General features: G+C 42.1%; 1 protein-coding gene and 2 long non-coding RNA genes across 7 annotated transcripts; 1 reads left to right on the forward strand and 2 right to left on the reverse strand.

Moving 5' to 3' along the window:
- The first annotated feature begins 1,609 nt into the window (after positions 1-1,609).
- LOC109946111 (uncharacterized) lies at positions 1,610-2,585 on the forward strand. The gene is made up of 3 exons (XR_002269357.1): positions 1,610-1,763; positions 1,998-2,167; positions 2,252-2,585. It is a non-coding gene; the product is annotated as an uncharacterized lncRNA (long non-coding RNA).
- Positions 2,586-11,869: 9,284 nt separating this feature from the next.
- LOC103654886 (uncharacterized) lies at positions 11,870-17,879 on the reverse strand. 5 transcript variants are annotated; one of them, XR_566410.4, is made up of 8 exons: positions 17,332-17,879; positions 17,025-17,086; positions 15,137-15,308; positions 14,988-15,058; positions 14,765-14,867; positions 13,212-13,333; positions 12,511-12,634; positions 11,870-12,297 (listed from the first exon to the last, which is right to left on the reverse strand). It is a non-coding gene; the product is annotated as an uncharacterized lncRNA (long non-coding RNA). The 5 variants fall into 5 exon arrangements; XR_566409.4 differs by having other exon boundaries at positions 12,511-12,650; XR_566412.4 differs by lacking the exon at positions 13,212-13,333.
- Positions 17,880-19,818: 1,939 nt separating this feature from the next.
- Positions 19,819-21,529, reverse strand: LOC100282300 (FK506 binding protein). Its single transcript, NM_001155212.1, is given in 4 exon segments — positions 19,819-20,125; positions 20,329-20,445; positions 20,872-20,994; positions 21,249-21,529. Coding segments are annotated over 4 exon segments (630 nt in total). The 5' UTR covers positions 21,513-21,529; the 3' UTR covers positions 19,819-19,999.
- Between the last annotated feature and the right edge of the window lie 92 nt (positions 21,530-21,621).

Consider the following 21,621-nt stretch of genomic DNA (forward strand, 5'->3'; position numbering starts at 1 on the left):
ATGTAGTGGTATGGGGAATTTTTTGTATATAACACGTGGGACCAGTAACACATAAGGGAGAAGATAATTTACAATGGCGGAATTGCCCTTTTTTGGTTGGGGGAGGGGGGGTTCCAAAATGAGATAAAGAAGTAGTCACAACATTTCTCTTATATGAAAGCCGGTTCAAAACACGGTCTAAAAGCGTGTCCACGTCGTCTCAATAGTTCTCAGTCGTTCGATGTCCTGCCAACGGTCTCTCTTATATGAAAGCCGGTTCAAAACGCGGTCTAAGAGCATGTCCACGTCGTCTCCGCTCGATGTCCTGCCAACGGTCACCGACCGCGCCGAAGCAGCTCTTTCTAGACCCTTCGCCATCGCCTTTTTCACGCGCACAGATCCCCGACATCGCGTCGTTGTACACCCTCGCACGCACTCCTCGCGTCGTCCGCCGCCGCCGCACCGCGTCCTCTCTCGCGCTACCGCTCGCTCTCCTGCTCTGCTTGGGCCTACCACTGTATCGTCGTCTCCCTCGCTTCTCACCAGCGCCCCATGCCTCGCCGCTGCTCGCAGGTTTCTTCCCGTTCGCTCTACCGCCTCCACCACATCCTCGACTGAGAAATAAGGAGCCCTAACCCCCCCATCGCGATGCCCGTGTGGGACTGGCCAGCGCTGAGGTCGAAGATCCCACGGTCGTGGATGGCGCAGCGATGTCGCTGACTTCGTACGAGGGGGCTCTACGGCGCGGCACCGACTGCAACCAAATTCTCGCCTCGCCTCACACCCACCGGACGCTTCTTGGCCTCTTCCACTCCGTCGTCCTTGCAGCCGCGGCGGCAGACTCCGACAGCTCCACAAAGTCATCCGAAGCTCATTCATTCAGGTAATATTTTTTTCCTGCAAGAACTTAGTCTGTACTTGGCTATAATGGAAGGCTAAATAATGTCTTTTATTTCTTTATGAATATTTGAAGCAATAGCGACGTTAAGACTGTTCTTGGTTCTGGAACACAATATGCTAATGGATTTGCAGTGGCGGATATTGAACGATCATCTCTAATCCTATGCGGTAAAGCATTTGCTGATTCAGCTATAGTGAAAGATGCAATTACTGCTATGATAGCCCCGATACTGTCTGCAAGAGGAGGTCTCCCGGTTCCAGGATGGTAAAGTCAGCTTATTACTCTTTGTTTCTTCTGTTTCTATAAAGTTCTTAAATTCCTTCCATATTGTGTATTTCAGGATTCTGAGCTTTGGTGGTTCTATTGTATTATTGTTTGCCCCAGTGGAAAATCATGATGTCCTGCGTAGAAATCCATATTGCTCTATTGTCCATTGACTGGTGCAGTCATCTCTTCCAAGGGGTCTACTGTTCTTTTCGCAACAAAGGCAAGCAAAGAGCCGAAACTTCTTACCAAACCATCTGCAGTAATTATTATATCATCTAATAGGTAATGAAGATTCCATGCTTTGATGACACTATTTGTCTTGTCTAAAACATGCAGTTTGTGGAGTGTTATGGTAGTTCTTTTGCTAAACAGGAATATCAATGTCTCTTGAATGACTTGAAGTTGTGATAAGAAAGAATAGGACTATGTTTGTTAACAATATATTGGTATTTTTACTTTCAGCTCTGGTGCCATACCATCTATATGTAAGCCCTCTCCTGGCCAGGCTGCCTACCATTTCTTGGCTGGATATCATGATGGAAAATTTGTCCTAGCGTACAGCAAAGCCTCCTCTCCTGGTGACCCACTTGCACTTGCAAGTTCCTTGTTTTCACATGTAGGTGGCCCTATTCTTTGTTTTTCTCTCTCTGATTATTTAGTAACTCCTATTAGCCACTACCTTATGCGCTCATTACTGTCTTTCTGGTCTTGGAACTAAAGATTTATGTGTTGCCTTTGCAGTTAAAAGAAGATGATACACCAATATATTTGATCAACGCTAAGCACTCTTAACAGTACATTGACACGGTAATATTGCATCCTTTTATGTATTGTTCACTTTGCCTTCAAGGAACGGATAGGGCAGCGGCTTGACTCCAGGGTGACTACGCTCGTCAGGATGCTCGCTTGAGCCTTCTGTGCCCCCCTCCAAGACCCCAACAGTGGCAGCGGCTACATTCGCCACAGCTCCACGACGATCTCCTTGGTGCTCCGTATAGTTATTACACGATATCAACTTAGGTTGGATTCTCTCTCTGGTCTTCTACTGTCTTCACTTAGTTCAGTCACATGGCATTCATAATGAAATAGCTTTGGTTATTGCAGAGCATTTTAGTAGACATAGAGGGTCCTAATTTGGTCTTTCTACCAAAGCTTTCATTTGAAGGCAATATAAGGAGAAACATATCAAAGTTTGAGGTTAGATACTGGATCATTTTAAAAATTCTACCATTGTTTAGTTTCATAGTTACTGTAGTTTGTAAACTTAAATTGTGAAATGTGTATGTGCAGTTCTTAACATATGTTTAGTACCATGTGGATTGTTTTTCCCCCTGTTCCAAATAGGCAACAATCTTTCCATTCTTTTATGCTTGAGGTATAGAATAACCACATGCTTGTATTAAACCTATCTTTTTTCTACTGTGTATTTTGACATCTCTGCTTTGCTTTAGTAGCTAGAGTTTCTCTCTTAATTGCATGTTTCATCGCCCCCCAATATACCTGTTGGGGACTTGCTCTCAAATACTATGAATTAAGAACAAGGCAACATAACATGTTAAATATTAACGTTCTTCGTCCGCTGAAGCATTATTCCCCCAAGGATTTAATGAGCTTCGGACGAAGATTATAATGAAACAATTACGAAGGTTGTATCTTCGTAATTGAACTTTCAGAGGTGATATAAAATAACACGAAACATAAAACATTAAAGACAAGTAAATTAGAAGTAAACGATATCATTTATACATTATATAAACTTGATGTATTCAAATATAATGTTTAGATACACTTGTACCTTTGCCTTGACAAAGAATAATTTTCGAGTGATATGATCGCAATTACAGGAATCTGTGAACAGTAAAGGAATATTGTTCACTATTTATAGGCACAGAACACAGCCTGTGAACAATTACAATCATACCCCTCATAGAAGTTTACAACAACGACTCAAACTCTTATGGACTAAAAGGTCATTCTATCTTTAAGTCGGTTTATAATTCCGAAGCTTCATGAACGGCACCCTTCGGCATTACGCACAGATAGCTTCAGCCGAAGCTATTTCTTCCTGAAGGACCTTCGGCGACGAAACATGGTCCCAACAGTAGCCCCTTTGCGGTGCTAGATCGTTTTTCGTAACGAGCTTGATCCGTGAAAAAAGTCTCTTAGGCTTCAGGAAGCCGAAGGTCCGAAAAACACCTTCCCTGAGCTCGTTGTCGAGAAACGATACAGTTTCCGAGCTCGTAGCGGTCCCACCATGCAGGTTCACTATTTGGTCTTTGCGGCCCACCGCGCAGCGGGTGCGAGCAGTTGTTTACCTGGTGTAAAAATCCTGACGATTCACCTTCTTACCTGCAGCACTATATAAACAGACAGGTAGGTGTGAAGTTACCACAACATTCATTGCTATTGCACTGTTTTGCTGCCAAAAATTTTAACCATAGCCGAAGCTTAACTCTCGCATTCAGACGAAGCTCCAGTTTGGTGCCTACTTTGTTAGAAGAGAAGCTTCGGGAAAAAAGGTTATTTAATTCCCAAGAAATCTTTCAAGAAATTCAAAATTAAATGGCCAGAGTGCGCTCTACTGCTAGAGTTGAGCGTGAGGGAGGCGAAGCCGAAGGAGCGGAGACTGTTTCTATCTCCGAAGCAATGCAGTGATCCGGACTGGTGACCTCGGAAGGAATCCCCACTGCCGAAACAGAACAAACCGCTGCCGAAACAGAACAGACCGCTGCCGAAACAGAACAAGCTGTTGCCGAAACAGAACAAGGAGATATTGAGGAAGCTGATTCTGACAATGATTATCAATTTATCATATCGCAGTATCGAGCAAGCCTAGCCATTTGGACTTTGGAAAGTCGACTATCTCCAAGGCTGATTTTTCCAAAATGGTGAAGTCGGGCTATTTCAGTGAGAATGAGAAGAAGCTGCTTCGCTTCGAGGGGAGGAAACTACCCCGAAGCCAGAAAAGGATGAAATAGTTATTTTCAAGAGTTTTTTGAAAGCTGGGTTGAGATTTCCTTTGAATAGAATGATTTCTGATGTGCTGCAAAAGTTTGGGATCTATTTTCACCAACTGACTCCTAACGCCATTGTCAGGCTTAGTGTTTACATCTGGGCTCTCCGAAGCCAGGCGGTGGAGCCGTTTGCCGACAGCTTTTGTCGAGTTTATGAGCTGCATTACCAGACAAGGCCAGAAAAGATGGATTGCATGAAAATTTTGGTTGCTATAATTTTGCCTATCGGAAAACCACAAAATTTCCTATGATTAGCTACCGAAGCAAATGGCCGGCAGGCTGGAAGTCAGAATGGTTTTATGTCAAAGTTGGCAAAGACAAAGAGAAGCTAGTACAGAGCCCTCTTGAACTGATCTTCGGAGAAACAAGACCCCGTTGCAGAATGACAGCTGAAGGTCCAACTTGGACCGCACTAGCTGAGTTCAAAATTATTGCAGAACACATTGGCACTAGAGATTTAGTGCAGGAATTTCTGGCCTTCAGGGTATTTCCAACTATGAAGGAATGGACTATGCCGAAGCTTAAAAGAGAAAAGAAAGAAGCGGAGCTTGTCCGACTACATTATTATTATAAGTTTAAGAAATATTTTAAAGCACCCTGCCAAGAATGGCTCGATACAATTGAAATAATGAGTAATGAAATTCTTGGAAATTACTCCAAAAAGGAGGACCAGCTGATGACAGCAGCCTTCGACACTCGGCCGAAGCGAAGGCTGAACAGGGTGCTTGATGCTATAGGATTTGAATATACTGATTATGGTCGACTGGGCGGAGATGCTGGAGGCCCGAAGCGAAAAAGAATTGCCAGCGCTACTGACGAAGAGGTCGCCAAGGTAACCAAAAAGAACAAGAAAGATTCTGAAAAACTTAGCCCTGGAGAGTTAAACCCTGAGCTGAAGGTGGCTACTACAAGAAAGAGCAAAAGTGCATCTCCAGAACCAGAACCGGAAACGCTGGTTCGAGAAGAAGGTACTCCTGCATCGCCTTCTGCTGTTGAAGTAGAAGAGATCATGAAGGTAATGACTGAACCCTTGCCTATCAGGCTAAGTCCGCTGGCCTTGGAACTGACGAAGTTTTTTCAGAAGGACAAGGCAGTTTCGGCAGACGAAGGTCCTGCACTGCCGAAAAAACGAAGGATTATTCAAATAGCAGATGTGATTCATGGGACACCGTCACCAACACCGGCACAACAGACTGCCGAAACCGCCGAAGCTAAAGGCGCCGCAGCCGAAGCCACCAGAGCGGAAATCTTCGAAGCTGAAACTGGCGCAGCCGAAGCTGTCGGGGCTGAAATCGGGGCCACAGAAGATCTGAGCCTGGAAGAGACACTTGAAGTTATCGATAACATACTCCTAAAAATGACTGAAGAAGAATCTGTTGTGGCTGCGACAAGCACAGCTACTGAAAAGGGGAAAAACAAGCTGAAGACATTTTGGAGGAAGAAGATTTTGAATTTCAAGATTTACTTGGGCAAGGACTGACAGACGCTGAAAAGGCAGAGCTCAAAAAATATGCCATAGCCTGCGGATATAAGCCAGGGGCTACACTGTTCGGTGGGGTTAACGAAGGAAAACTGAGGTGCCTTCGAAACCGCAGCGAAGCTAAAATTGTTAGAACTCTCTGCAAAAACATTGGCTTGCCGAAGCTAAAAGCGGACCTCTGCCGTTACCAACGACACCATATCGCCGGAAGCTTGCTTTATGCTAACTTAAAGGTAACAAATATTTTTGTTATTTTATTACTATTATTGTTATCTTTTAGGTCATTTTCTAACGAAGATCGTTTCGAGTTTCGACAGAGCATATTATTAAGTAAGGTTCTAAAAATGCAACAAGATCCCGAAGAAGAGAAGAACAAGGCCGTCATCCAAGATTTAGGTGAAAAAGTTGAAAATTACGAAGCTAATCTGAAAAAGAAAGACTTCACCATCGAAGACCTCGAAATCATGGTTAAGGAGCACGAAGGTGCATCAGAGAAGAAAGATTTTGTTATTCAGACCATGGAGGGTTCTTTGGCCGAAGTCCAAAATGAGAATAGTAACTTAAAGAATGAATTGCTCCAACAGTCAGAAAAATTTTTGCAAGAAAAGAAATATCTTGAAGCAAGGCTGAAAACTGAGGTGGATAAAAATTCAAATTTGCAGAAATCCTTTAAAGATCTTCAAGAGAAATGCTTAAGCTTCGGCAGCCGATGCGTGCAGCGTCTGAAGGGTGTGTTTCATTCTATCGGAGCCAGCTCTGCAAAATTCACACCTTCAGCTGAAAATCTATCCAGCACATTAGAATATATTGAAGGCGAGGTTGATGCCCTTGACGAAGTCATTGGTGGGCATGCCGACTTCTGCGCCTTGGTAGCTTCCCGGGGCACAGCCACCGCTTTCCTGAAGGCTGGCTGCACGCATGGAAATATTGTGAACAGACCAAATTTCAGCTTGTCTGCATCGGATCTGATAGATATCCCAAGCCTAGCCCGAAGCATTGGAAATAGATTCATGACCCAGATCTGGGTAAGTGGCGGGCGGAAAATGGCAGGTGACGAAGCTCGAAGTCATCTTAAGTCGGTAAGAAACTTATATTGGTTACTTGTACCTTCTCCTTGAAATTTGCACCTTTCTTATTCTGCTGTTTGATGTACGCAGGATGACGAAGCTGAAGAATGACGAAGCTGAAGTTTGACGAAGCCTATCCTGAAGCTAGATAGTTGTTTACAATATACTTTCCTGCAAGACTTCTGGAGAAACTTTTGTAATATAGTTACGGAACAACTTATGTAAATTTGTACATACCTTGTAATATATTTTGTTTCTGCTATCTGTGTACAATCTGCTTTGCTGTGGACGAAACTTCTCTTTTGAGCCGAAGGCGAAAAACACCTTCCCTTCTTTTCGTACACAACGAAGCATAAAAATTTTCCTTCGAGTTTCTCCTCGTTGCCGAAGCATCTGTGTTTTTTGTGCGGTATAATGATGATTCTATATATGTCTAAATACATGTTTATGAATGCAAATGACATGATGAGATGTATTGCGCAAATGAATATCAAAACACATATTCAAAAAAAAACCATAATCATAGTCGTTCAGCGTTGACTTTTCGCTGTAAGCCTCCCTTAGGAGCTTCTTCGCCTTTTACTTTCAGCGGAATCAGCGCTTATTTTTCGCTGTAAGCCTCCCTTAGGAGCTTCTTCGCCTTTTACTTTCAGCGGAATCAGCGCTTATTTTTCGCTGTAAGCCTCCCTTAGGAGCTTCTTCGCCTTTTACTTTCAGCGGAATCAGCGCTTATTTTTCGCTGTAAGCTCTGCATTCCCTTAGGAACGACTTTTGAGCTTCTCCCTGTTTTCCTTTTCTTTTTTCTTTTACATTTACATTTACATTTTTTGGGGGATATCACTCTCATAAAATTGAAATAAGGAAAATTACATGTTGTTGCCCCATTAAAAACCTTTCTCCCCCTTTGGAAAGGAAAAGGGTGCCACAAAAAGGAATATAAAAAATTACATCAAGCTAAACATAATATCGCCGAAGCTCATCCGCATTCCATGATCTAAGAATGTCGTTGTCGTCCATATCCTTCAATCTGTAGGAACCGGGTCTTGACGAAGATACTACCAAAAAGGGATCTTCCCACTTCAGCTAATTTACCTACTGTCTCAGGGTTGGCTACTCTTCGAAGTACCAAGTGTCCTGGTTCAATGTTCTTCAGCTTGACCTTTCTGTCACGCCATTTTATTGTTTCAGCTTGATATTTATTGATGTTTTTCACAGCTTGAAGTCTGATCCCTTCAATAGCGTCTTTTTCTACAGAGCAATCAACTTCGTCTTCGCCTTCTGCCGAAGCTACTGTCCTTATTGATCCTGCCTTGGCCTCTTCTGGGGTTATTGCTTCGTCACCGAACAATAGTTTAAAGGGCATAAAGCCTGTTGACCTTGACGTGGTTGTGTTATGGCTCCACACCACTTTGATTAACTCGTCTGGCCACTTTCCCCTGGGCTGATTGAAGATTGACTTCATTATGCCTGTCATTATGATCCCATTAGCTCTTTCGACAAGTCCATTTGACTCTGGGTGTCGGACTGATGCAAAATGGATCTTCGTGCCAATTTGATCACAAAATTCTCTGAAGGCTTCAGAATCAAACTGTGTCCCATTATCCACAGTAATAGCCTTCGACACTCCGAAGCGACAAACAATGTTTTGCCAGAAAAACTTTTGAATAGTAAATGAAGTTATTGTGGCTAAGGGCTTTGCCTCAATCCATTTGGAAAAATATTCTACTGCCACTACCACATATCTTAAGTTCCCCTGTGCTGGTGGTAATGGGCCTAGCAAATCAAGGCCCCACCTTTGCAACGGCCAAATGGGTTGTATTAATTGAGTTAAAGACGAAGGTTGTTTTTGATCTCTTGCACATTTCTGACAACCTTCGCACTTTTGGACTAAATCTGCTGCATCCGAAGCTGCCTTTGGCCAATAAAATCCTTGGCGAAAAACTTTCCCAAGCAAGGGCCTAGATCCAATGTGAGATCCACACAGGCCTGCATGTATTTCCTTCATTAATTCTATAACTTCGGATCTAGACAAACACTTGAGCAATGGGGAACAGACCCCACGCTTGTATAACTCCCCTTCTATTATGACATATGGTCGAGCTCTTGCTTATATTCTCCTGTTATAAGCTTCGTCGTCTGAAAGAAAATTACCCTGAAGGAAAGAGATGATCTCAGTTCTCCAATCTTCACTATAAACAGGGGATATGTTAAGGATTGCTCTTTCAAGAAGCTCGACCGAAGGTGCTTTTATTGTTTCAAAAAATACTTCCGAAGGTATAGGCAGCCCCTGGGCTGCTGACTTGGCCAATAGATCAGCGTATTCATTTTCTCCACGAGGAATATTTTTTTGACAGAGAAACCTTCGAAGGAAGCCTCAATCCTTTGGACTGTATCTAGATACTTTTCAAGCTTCGGGTCTCTTGCTTTATAGCTCTTTTCAACATGACCAGAAATAACTTGAGAATCAGTTTTAAGAATGGCCCTTCTGATTCCCATTGCCTTTAACTTCCGAAGACCCAAAAGCAGAGCTTCATACTCGATGTTATTTGTGCAACTAAAATCAAGTTTTGCCGCATAACAAGTTTTAACTTTGGAAGGTGAAACCAACACAGCAGCCGCTCCTGCTCCGAAGGTTCCCCAAGACCCATCACAAAACACTGTCCATGCCTCGACATCTTTATTTGTTTCTTCCTCCTGAGCCCCTGGCGTCCAGTCAGCAATGAAGTCTGCTAACGCCTGGGACTGAATCGAAGATCTATGAACATAATCAATACAAAATTCATTGAGCTCTACAGCCCATTTCCCAATCCTTCCAGTAGCTTCTCGGTTTCTCATAATATCCTTCAGAGGTTGTGAAGAAGGAACAATTATGTTGTAAGCTTGAAAATAATGCCGAAGCTTCCTGGAGGCCATCAGAACAGCATACAGTACCTTCTCCAATTCTGTGTAATTTTTCTTTGATAAACTAAGAACCTCGGATACAAAATATATTGGGGCCTGTCTCTTAACTTGATCTTCAAGCTTCTCTTGGACAAGTGCTGCACTTACCGCTGAGTGCGAAGCTGCCACATATAATAACAAAGGAGCCCCTGGCGTAGGTGGAGTTAATGTTGTTAGATCTATCAAATACTGCTTCAGCTCTTCGAAGGCTTTCTGCTGGATTGGTCCCCATTGAAAGACTTCGGCTGACTTCAGCACTTCGAAGAATGGTAAGTTTCTTTCTGCTGATCTGGATATGAATCTGTTGAGAGATGCCAACCTTCCTGTCAATCTTTGAGCCCCCTTTTTTGTACTTGGTGGTTCCATTCGAAGTATAGCTTCGATTTTGCTTGGGTTAGCCTCAATTCCCTTTGTTGAAACTAGGCAACCAAGAAATTTCCCCTTCTTTACTCCGAAGACACATTTTTCTGGATTCAGCTTTAGACCAGCCTGTCTAAAATTAGCGAAGGTCTCCTGTAAATCAGCAATGTGGTTATCTTGCTTCGTGCTTTTTACAATGATATCATCAACATAAGTTAGCACATTCCTGCCTATCTGAGAATGGAGAACCTTCGCTGTCATTCTGCTGAAGCTTCCTCCAACATTTTTAAGCCCCTCGGGCATTCGAAGGTAGCAATATGTCCCACTAGGGGTTATGAAGCTGGTTTTCAGTTCATCCTCCTTCATCCAGATTTGATGATAGCCTGAATAGCAATCCAGCAAACTCATAAGCTCTGATGAAGCTGCTGCATCGACTAAAGAATCTATCCTTGGCAATGGAAACTCGTCCTTCGGACAGGCCTTATTGAGGTCAGTAAAATCGATACACATTCTCCATTTACCATTGGCCTTCTTCACCATAACAGTGTTAGCCAACCATTCTGGGTATTTTACCTCTCTAATAACTCCGGCACTGAGGAGTCTTTTCACTTCATTCCGAGCACCTTCGGCCTTGTCATCAGACATCTTCCGAAGCCTCTGCTTCCCGGGTCTGAATGATGGATCAACATTGAGCGAGTGCTCAATAACATCCCAGTTAACTCCACAAAGATCATTAGCTGACCAAGCAAAAACATCTTTATTGTTGAACAAAAACCTTATCAAGGTTTTCTCCTGCTCTTCGGACAATTGAGATCCCAATAGCACCTTCTGCTCTGCTATATCCTCACATAAGAGCATGGGCTTCGGCTGGTCAGCCGAAGCAGCTTTTTCCCTTCTGAACTTGTATTGCTCACAAGCTTTAGTTCCATCTATATTATGGATTGCTTTTGAGTCTGTCCAATTTCCTTCGGCCCTTCTGGCAGCTTCTTGACTTCCATGAATAGCAATGGGCCCTTGGTCCGAAGGTATCTTCATGCAAAGATAAGCTGGATGCAGAATTGCTTCGAAGGCATTAAGAGTACCACGACCAATGATTGCATTGTAAGGGTATTCCATGCCAACAATATCAAACACAACTTGTTCAGTCCTTGTGTTGTTGATAAATCCGAAGGTCACTGACATTGAGATTTTGCCGAGTGCTACAATCTGCCTTCCTCCGAAGCCGCAAAGGGGATGTGTGGCATCAAGAATTTTATCTTCGGGTTCTTGCATCTGTCTGAAGGCCTTAGCAAATATGATATCAGCCGCACTGCCTGTATCAACCAAAACATTGTGGACCAGAAATCCTTTGATAACACAAGAGATAACCATAACATCGTTGTGTAGGTAATCCTTGAGTTGAAGATCCTCTTGGGAGAAGGTAATAGGAATGTGAGACCATCTTGACTTGATGAAAGGTCCTTGCACCCCGACATGCTGTACCCTTCTCTGTGCCTCCTTCTTCTGCTTCTTGTTGGCTGGCTCTGAGCATGAACCGCCTGTTATCGGGAGTACCAGCTTCGGAGCCGAAGCAGCTCCATCTTGAATGTTGAACGAAGCCATCAGCTCAGAGAAGTGGAAGTGAGTTCACCGGAGGTGGGCGTCAATGTTGGGGACTTGCTCTCAAATGCTATGAATTAAGAACAAGGCAACATAACATGTTAAATATTAACGTTCTTCGTCCGCTGAAGCATTATTCCTCCAAGGATTTAATGAACCTAGAAAAAAGGGGCGCGCTCCGCGGCGCCCTATGGTGTCAGAAGAGCTTGTCTTTGTATGTATAAATAACGGATTTGTATCACATGCATCAAGTATAAACATATTGTAGCAATATAAATGCATTGTTGGACATAGTATGACAACAGAATACATATGCAATAGAAGGAAACATTGAACAGGTTGTTCAGTTGATCTCTGTTTCAAAGGCGCAGACGTATCGCATGAGGTTTTACAACGGTTCTAAAAAGGCAGTGTACAAGTAGTCTATGAAAGGATGTTCAGTACAGTAATATGTAACTAAGACTGTTTGCAGCTACGTAGATTATCCATGGATGGTGCAAGAAGAAGGTGATCATACAAAAGCACTTCATAGGCGCTGGTTTGGTGTGTTAGTGCTCAAAAAATCTTTGGCATAAATACACCAAGTTGTAGTGGCTTAAACATAGAAGAGTCATATCCATGTCCTGAAGTGGAGAAGCATAGTGTTGGCTCACGCATGTTAGAGTTGATGAATCATGATACGGTGGTAATCTGAAACACAATAGAGGGACACTATCAGAGCAACTATGTAGCAAAATAACCTAAGCAATCCAAGCAGCTATGTTTATTCGTTTATTCCACATGGATTAAATCCTAAACTTAGAAACCAACAAAAGTTAACTACAAATAAGAATAAAACTGGAGTGGAACTGCATCTTGCACAAAATGAAATGATAAACTGAGTGGCTAAGAAAATTATAAGACCTTCATTGGGTTCACATGATCCTCTCTATCATATGCCCTTCTCCTTTCATCATGAATCAATAGCTCATGTGCTGCTTGGATCTTGATGAAACACGCTTCAGCAGTTCCCCCTCCCTCAAGTGTTCTGTTACCATCATAAACTGTGAAATAACACATAATCATATGGAATAAAAGGAGAATGACAGCTGCTCTTGTGTTACTATGGTGCCAACTTGATTCGTTTTTATTTGTCAGTTAGCTACAGGCAGCCACAGGCTTTACTTGTTTGATTCATTTTGCCTAGTCTTGACTTTAGTTGTTAGTACATACTCCCCAACCATGAGGACTTAAGATGATCCATAAAGTTAATTACCTAAACTCAAAAAATATGAATAGAGGAATCTACAAACTATTACATCGTAAAGTGTAGAACTTTAATACTCTAACAGCAAAACTCCAGATATAGAAACATCCAATACAATGAGCAAATGGCTCATGTAGTTTCTGATACTACAAAGCTGCCAACATTATTATTTACCATGTAACATTACAAAGGCATTCATTTGTGCAAATAATATTTTTATCTTCTATTTTTGTTTTATTGCAAATGCTAGTAGTTTTGAAGTAGAGAACCTTAGCCTTATGATTCAGAATATGCATATCTCTATTGGATGATATGAAGTTCTTGCTGATTGAAATGAGCAGGATGGAAGGTACGGTACCGGGGCCATTGCATTGAGATTGTACATGAGAGCCTGGTGCTCCAACTCCATCCACTGCAATGGAGTAAATGGCCTTTGTGTTCTAGATAACAGGAAGGCCTGCTCACTTGGGCCTCCAAAATCTAAGCATGTATGATGGCAAAAAATAATTTGCTGCTAAACTCTGGTGGCAAAGACTTAGTGTTGTAATACTTTTTCTATCATATAAACACGCCCCTTCGGAAGTAAAATACAAAGATACTAAAAATAATATGAGCATATAGACTTGGAATGGATTGTCAGTTTGTCACCGTCAGAAAATGTAAGGCCTCATGGTGAAAGATGGCACTTCTTTTGGCACACAATCAAAGAAAGGGAAAAGTGATCCAAAACAGACTGATGGGAAATCTGTCAGTAACATTTAGATATTTTTTTGCAAGATAATAAAAACTTGGTACCATATAGTGCCAAAATATCATCTTTCTTCCATAACAAACAACATTCAAATATGACCATCGAAATATCATTCAACAATTGTGAAGTAATCTAATATAGAACAGTAAGAGAGGATACATAATCATATTCGACTTGGGTTCATCTAAGTTGTTGTGCCCTTGAAGATCACAACATGCAGACCCAACAATATATACATGATACATCACATTTTAATGTAACCCCTTTTTGGTACTGGTAGCGCTTAGCAGGTGCATCAAAAACATAAAGATTAAGTATTATACTGCCAAATAGAAAAGAAACAAATAGAACACAACTCACTGGAGCCTTGTGTGATAATACATTACATTCAAAGGTGTTATTTGTGTGAACTGCAACTTGCGTTACCACTTAAAAAGCACCTGTAACTAAGCCAAATTAAATGATTGTCCGATAATGCTTTCCCTCCAATTTCTAGCCATGATGCAAACAAGTTTGTCGCATTTCAATGTAACTATATTCTTTGTTGCCTAAAATTTCAAAATCACTGGGGCATATTTGAAGGCAATGTTACAACGACTGACAAGCTATACAGTCAATAAATTTGCACAATCAAGCATACAAGATCCAAAAAGATCTGACTGGTGTACTAACAGAAGCATTCGTCAGTGCTAGCTCTTAGCAAGAAGGTGCATCAAAGCTGTAGAGATTGCAGTGTTGTACTGCCCATAAAAAATAGAACAGAACTCTATTACCTAGAGTTTCCAATTCACAAGGGTACATTTCCAGGTTTGATACAACACCAAAAAAAGGCATGATTACCACATAAGCCTCAGGCATTGACATTTCCAAAAATACATGCTTAGACAACCATGATTATATCAATAAAAAGAACAAAGATGGATCTTAGCCAAATAGGTTGTGTCTCATTTGAAAGCTCCCAATCCCAATACTTCTCAACAACAGTTTTGGTCTTTTTCTTAGGCTACATACAGAGAGACACTAACTCAACCAGTAACAAAGGGCTACATAATTTTGTCCCTGGTAAAGCAATGCAAAACCAAGAATCGCAGCTACTTATAAGCTCATGGTGCAGCTGGGAGAATATCAACAAAATAAGAAAGTTTGGGATCTTTATGTACCTTAGAAATGACAATTACAAGAGTAGCTAGTTGCCAGTTGAGGTCCTAGTTGAGCAATTTGATGATCAATCCCACCAGGATCGATGTTGTCAATAAATCTTACCTAGAAATCAAGCATGATAAATGTTTAGGACTATATCTTGGAAATGTCAAGGCATATTAAATACAAAAGATAGACAAATGCATTTCTGTGCATTCCTAGGATTTTGACTTAGGGGCATACCTTCAGTGGAGGGTTATCAGGTGCAAGTGGTTTAGCAACAAATTGAGGGCCCAAAGCAGACCCTCTGATTCCTACGGAGAGAATTGAAGTGACATGTCCAAATGGAAAAGCAACCATAGCATACTAAAGATGGAAAAGTACATTCTTACCATTTCTCCAGCCGACAGTTAGGTTGACAACTGTGGTTTAAAAAGCGAGAAGCGTGTTCTGTAAAAGCTGCATCAATTACAGAGTCCTTGCTGACTTTACACATGTAGAAATTCTAATCTCTATGTTGTCTCATATGCTGAAGCCTATCTTTACATATTGCATCATCTGTAACTGAAGAGAGATGTTAATGGTAAAATACGAAATATGATGTGGATTATAATAAACAATGACATTAAAAAGGAAATATAACTTGATCACAAATCTAGCCTTGTCATTAATACAATTTTTTCATGTAAACCAACTACGTAAAGCATACCATTTCAATTGTGCACACGTGGATAAGACATAGCTTTTACTTCTAACATATGACAGCTCTCCGGTCTTGTTTAGGAAATGAGGAAATATTCAATGTTTTACTACCTCCATTCAAAATTGTAAATATATTATATATATCTAGGTGCATAACAAGATCTGTGTATCTAAAACAATTTATAATTTGGAAGGTATGGAGTAGAATATTAAAGAAAATATTTCAGTAATCAACCTGTACCATCAGAAAATCCCAGGAGTTAGGAGAAACTCGATAGCAAACAGATTGCAAGAGCCACATAAAGGAAAACTTAGTATGTAAGACAGTTTTGGTACTATAAAAGGAACCTCAATACAATATATCCTAAAAAGTCATTCATAAGTTTGAAAGACATAAGATAGTCATAATATGCAAAAAAACACATTAGAGAAAGAATTCATTGGATATTACATATATTATCTTCTGTAACCACTGCTTAAGGCAAAAGCTGAACTTCAACATGGTTGGTGGTTAACCTAAATGATGAATCCAAGTTTTTTTATGTACCTTACAATGTATACAAAAAATAAGATGATTAAGGAACAACACCACTTAAGAAGAAAACATTATTAAGTCTGAACAACCACCTACACTTCCTATATATCCAAACTTGTGTGTTTCATGTGAAAGAAAAAGTCACATAAATGGTCCTAATGTTAAGTACATGCAAGCAAATGTAGTAGCTAACAAAAGGAAAACCTGAAGATCCCTAGGAACTTCAACTAACTCTATCACAAAATCATCTTTCCCAAAGGTTTGCAGCGCAACATGCCCCATCCACATTAATGTGTATACGAAATTAGACCATTAGGTAGTTACTTGGTAGTCCAAATAATTGGGTGTGCCAAACCCAAAAAAATCTGGGCCAAATAATGAAAACAATGAATTGAACTGACTCTCGTGTTAAGCAAGAACGATAGTTAAATAAAGGGACACTTCTGCTACTAAAGGTACAGTATAAGTACTTTGCGAATATCAATAAGCCAAGTCCTTTGGATGGCCCAACTGTAAGACAATAATAAGATTCACATACAATATAACCATCAATAGGGTCAGAAAGAGGGGAAGCACATATAGCACTTCACATGAGACATCAATTGTAGACACCAGAACAAAATTGTAGCTCTATCATTGCAGGGATGTGAAGCAAATCATCGAATAAATTATAAGAAATAGCATAACAATGTCTGCCAGAATGGAAATCTTGGTCTAAAAAATGGCACTATCAGACCAATTAAACTACCAGAAATGCTATAGCTTTAACCCTATACAACGTGGATATTTTTGGGACAGGTCAGTTCGTAGTCATAGGCTTTTCTTGACATCCCAAACCCTGCATATTTAGGTATTGACATCCCAAAACCTGCATATTCAGCTTTTAATCAGATGTGCAATAGATGTGGAACTATCCTGTTGCAGAATATAAGTATCAAACAACGACTAACTGGGTCAATCAAACAGACATCAACATATGGTTTATAGCCTGGGACTCCCTCCATATAGAACTTTAGTAAGGAAAGAAACCAAAGAGTGCAAACCTTGTAAGTTGTTGACAGACCACTACCAAAGACGCCTAGATGCTTGTTGGACCGAGGGTTCTCTGATTGAAGAAGCAAACAATTTAAAATACGTTAACTTTGGAATACACAATCAACATCGCCAACAATTAGTGATTTTGACAACAAAAACACAAGGCTGTTTTAAATTGCTAATCTGCTATCATTTTCTAAGACAATAGAATCTACAAATAGCACACATCATCCTACTGCTTAACTCACAGGGCAGCACGACAATTGAGCAGAGGGTGGCATGGTTCAATGCTCTGCCGAGGAGGTGGTGGCATACCTGTGCGAGGGGCCACGGTAACGCCAAGGCCCAGGAGGAGGTGACAGGCACTGGAGTCGAGGGCAAGACAGTGCACCCGGACTGAGGTGGTGGAGCGCCTAAACCTTGAAGGAGGTGATGGAGGGACAGCTGCAGGAGGCCGACGATGACCTGATTGGGGGTAGGCATACCGTCCGAGGAAGGGCGTCGTCAGCTCCCATCGCGTGCTTCCACCGCTGTGCGTCGTTGGCTGACATGGTGTGGGCCGCCTTCGTCGCCTAAAGCCGTCTCACGCCGCTCTCGTTGGTCGTCGGTCATGGGGGAGGCAGATCCGGGGGTGATGGCGACGGATACGGAGAAGGGCTGGCTCGACGACGGAGGAGGCGAGCGAGGCGATGGTGAAGAAGAGAGGGCGACAGTGTTGAGGGCATCATGCGTAGGGGAGAAGGAAGAAGCAGGGCCGACGGTGGGGGCAAGGAGCCTGCCGGAGACTGGGGACGGACGCGGGCGAGGAGGAGAGGGCGGAGAAGGAGGCTGTGGTGGAAGGGGAGGTCCAGGCGATGAGGGCCACGGACGCAAGCGTCGGATTCCGTCGAATTCAATAAAAATTTCGGGTCCGGGAGCCGCTTCCACGCGTCGACAAGACGTGGACCCGAGTACGCGCGAAGTGCGGGCAGGCGCTGAAACCGGGTCAGGTTTTAAGAGTTTAGATTCGGACGAAGATTATAATGAAACAATTACGAAGGTTGTATCTTCGTAATTGAACTTTCAGAGGTGATATAAAATAACACGAAACATAAAACATTAAAGACAAGTAAATTAGAAGTAAACGATATCATTTATACATTATATAAACTTGATGTATTCAAATATAATGTTTAGATACACTTGTACCTTTGCCTTGACAAAGAATAATTTCCGAGTGATATGATCGCAAATACAGGAATCTGTGAACAGTAAAGGAATACTGTTCACTATTTATAGGCACAGAACACAGCCTGTGAACAATTACAATCATACCCCTCATAAAAGTTTACAACAACGACTCAAACTCTTATAGACTAAAAGGTCATTCTATCTTTAAGTCGGTTTATAATTCCGAAGCTTCATGAACGGCACCCTTCGGCATTACGCACAGATAGCTTCAGCCAAAACTGTTTCTTCCTGCAGGACCTTCGACGACGAAGCATGGTCCCAACAATACCACACCCACATGTTTCAATTTTGCATTGGTCTAAAAGTGTAATTAGTGGTCCTGTTTTTCTATAATGCGGTACTTTCCTGATCCAAAAATATGTTACTAAGTACCTTCTATGACAAATTTGATCTATATAATTAAAGTTATCCATATATAGTTTTTGGAGATGTAAGTTATCCATATATAATTTTCGGGATACATGTTGCAACAAACCTGTTCGAATGAATGATCAAGCATGTATAATTTTCTTAGGATCTTTATAGATATTTTAATGTAATGGTCAGCAAACATCATTCATTTAGAATATTATTGCAGATATCTCACCTCTTAATGAATTCATTGATATGATATTGCAAATATCTCACCTTTATCTTCTTATTTAGTATCTCTATACAATTCGGCACATCTAAGCATAATCATATACAAATGCCTTTTTACTTGTACTTGAGTTCCCCTCAAGGCGTTATTCTGAATGAGGTTGGTCATATCTTAAAGATTGTAATTTGCCGACCCTGATATATAATGACGTAGGTGTACTGATATTATATTGTCAGTACACTCCAAAAAAAATCATATACACATATTTCTGCTTATCAACTATTTTTCCAAACAGTTTATACTTAGATATATGTATGTTGTATATTACATATTAACCCACATGTATTATTTATATACAAATTAAGATCTCACAAACGGATTTAACACCGGGCGCCCTACGCGCGGCAATACACTAGTAATTAATATGTATGATTCCCCCTCCCCATCTGTAGTCTGTACCAAAACCATCCTGTTGCTTGGTGTTCGTTTTAAGTAGGCTGCTGCACCACTGAGGTCAGGTGTGGCCTCTGCATCTGCTTGGTGCTCATCAAGATTAGCTAGGCTGATGTTGTTCGTCATCAGCATGCGCTACAGTGCGGGGTCAGCACAACTGAAATAATTATAGAGATGTAACAAATAATGAAAGAACTTACCCGAACTGATGTTGTCCTTCATGTTGCCCTCCAGCAATCTCACCTCCAACAAGCTGTGCTTCATGGATTTGGAAGGGTTCTGGTGGCCCCTCGTTCAGGTCTGGCAAGGCTTCATGGATCAGCCCATATGGTGGCTCCTCGTTCATGTTTGTGAAGGAGGCCTCTCCTCGACCTGGTGTTTGTTAATCTCTGGTGTTTTCTCTCTCAAACATAGTTACATAGATTACAGGATGCTGTCACTTAATCCAACCTTTTGCTGGTGTGAAAGCCAAGGCTGCTTTTCCAGCGGCATAGAGTACACAACGACTTTTAAGCATAAAAGGAGTTACATTTCAGGGGTAGAACAACGGAATCAAATCCGCATTCAATTGATTTTTCTTCATATATCGTCTGTCAGCGATCAGTATGCATTACAATATGTAATTGGGGATTGACCGAAGGAGCGCTGACAGTTACTTAAAGCATAACCAGATTCTTGCACGGAACAACTTTTTAGACACAAGAGTATGGAGCAGAACAGTTATGGACGTTGCCTAATGTTGATTAGCTCGATGTCGAAGATAAGTGTGCCGAGAGTGGAACCCTCGCCATTTGCGAGGCGCGTCGGGTTGAATATAGTGGTGAACAGCCTCTGCCGATCAAAGAACTGCACATGAAAACAGCAGGTGAGGATGTCAGATTAGTGCTATGTTGCTATGTCCAGCCAGCGGTACCGAGCTACATCCTTCAACTACAGACATGAAATGGATACTTTCTTTAGTCCAACCACACCCATGTATATACCAACCAGGAAGCCATTTTAAAATAACAATGAATCTAGCAAAAAAAAATTGAGACCAGAGGAATTACATTAGGAGGAACCGGTTCTTGTGACGTGTTTTGGTATCCCTGCGATGGTGGAATGATCACTCGGCGAAGACCGCCGACTCTCATGGACTTCACTGCTGCTTCCATGCCAGGTATAACCTGAAAGATCCGTATCATGCTATGTCTTGACCGCCTGAGTATCAGCCTCGTAATGATCCCACAAACTAGCGTCCCATAAAATTTGCTTTTGCTGGGTGCTAAGACAATCAATAGTAGTATTCAGGAACCTCGAAATGCATAAGGAATTCAGAACAGGCGGTTTATACTCCCACAATGCATAGCAGCTGCATTCAGAACAACTGAGCTCCATGTATCGAAAACCAACTAGGATTCTCAGGCATGTTTGAAGAACATAGGGACACCAATGCTACGCTGTGGTACCAAACTTTTACCAACGGGACTTGAGAGTGGATGAACACAAAGTTCAGTTAGGATCTTTATCCAGAACCGCAGCAGTACGAGTACCATAGATGATAGATGTACAGTTCAGTTCTTCTGCACGAGTCAGTGGGATCTGTATCTCACCTTGCCGGATCCAAGGGTGAAGACAAACGGCATGGGATCGCCGGTCTCGTCCTTGTGATCATACGTCGAATCGAAGCGCCATCCTTGCTTCGCTGCTAATCTCCCATAATAATGAACCGCAACCTGTGTAGTGTTCATACACGGGCGTGAGAAACCATGAGAGCCTTCTGCACTGCACAGGTTTCCTAGAAATAATACAAGCCGCAAAAATGGCATCTGTGTACTTCGTGCGACGCGCAGCTTCTAAACCGTGAGAAGAAGAAATTGTAGCGAGCTTATGTGGATCATCGAGTGATAAGCTAGATCAATTTGCGGGTGTGATGTGAACTTGGTTAGCTATAGATCGGCGCAGCTAGTGTAGATCAGCGCGTCATTACCTGGTCGCCAACGGCCGGGATCTCTCCCGAACCTTCCCGGAGGTCCAGGGCCTTCACGCCGCCGGAGCCCGGAATCTCGGCGAACCTGGGGGCCGCAGCTGAGGCGGCGGCCGTGGGGAGGGTGGAGGCGGTGGCGACCGCGGCGAGGAGCTGCCTTCTAGTGAGGGTGGGAGGTAGTGCTGTGGTTGTGGCCACAGTTACCGCTTGGGCTTTCCGAGCTGGCGGCACGGCGCCGGCGACCGCCGCGACGGCAGTCGTGACCATTGGTGGTTGTTCTCTGCAATTCACGTATCTTCTTTTTCCTGTTTTTTAATTATTGTTTCACTAGGTGATTGCCCGTGCGTTGCGACGGTGTACAAATTATTCGATAAAT

Source organism: Zea mays, chromosome 4 (assembly GCF_902167145.1).
Source record: "Zea mays cultivar B73 chromosome 4, Zm-B73-REFERENCE-NAM-5.0, whole genome shotgun sequence".
In the NCBI taxonomy this organism is placed as follows: Eukaryota; Viridiplantae; Streptophyta; class Magnoliopsida; order Poales; family Poaceae; genus Zea; species Zea mays.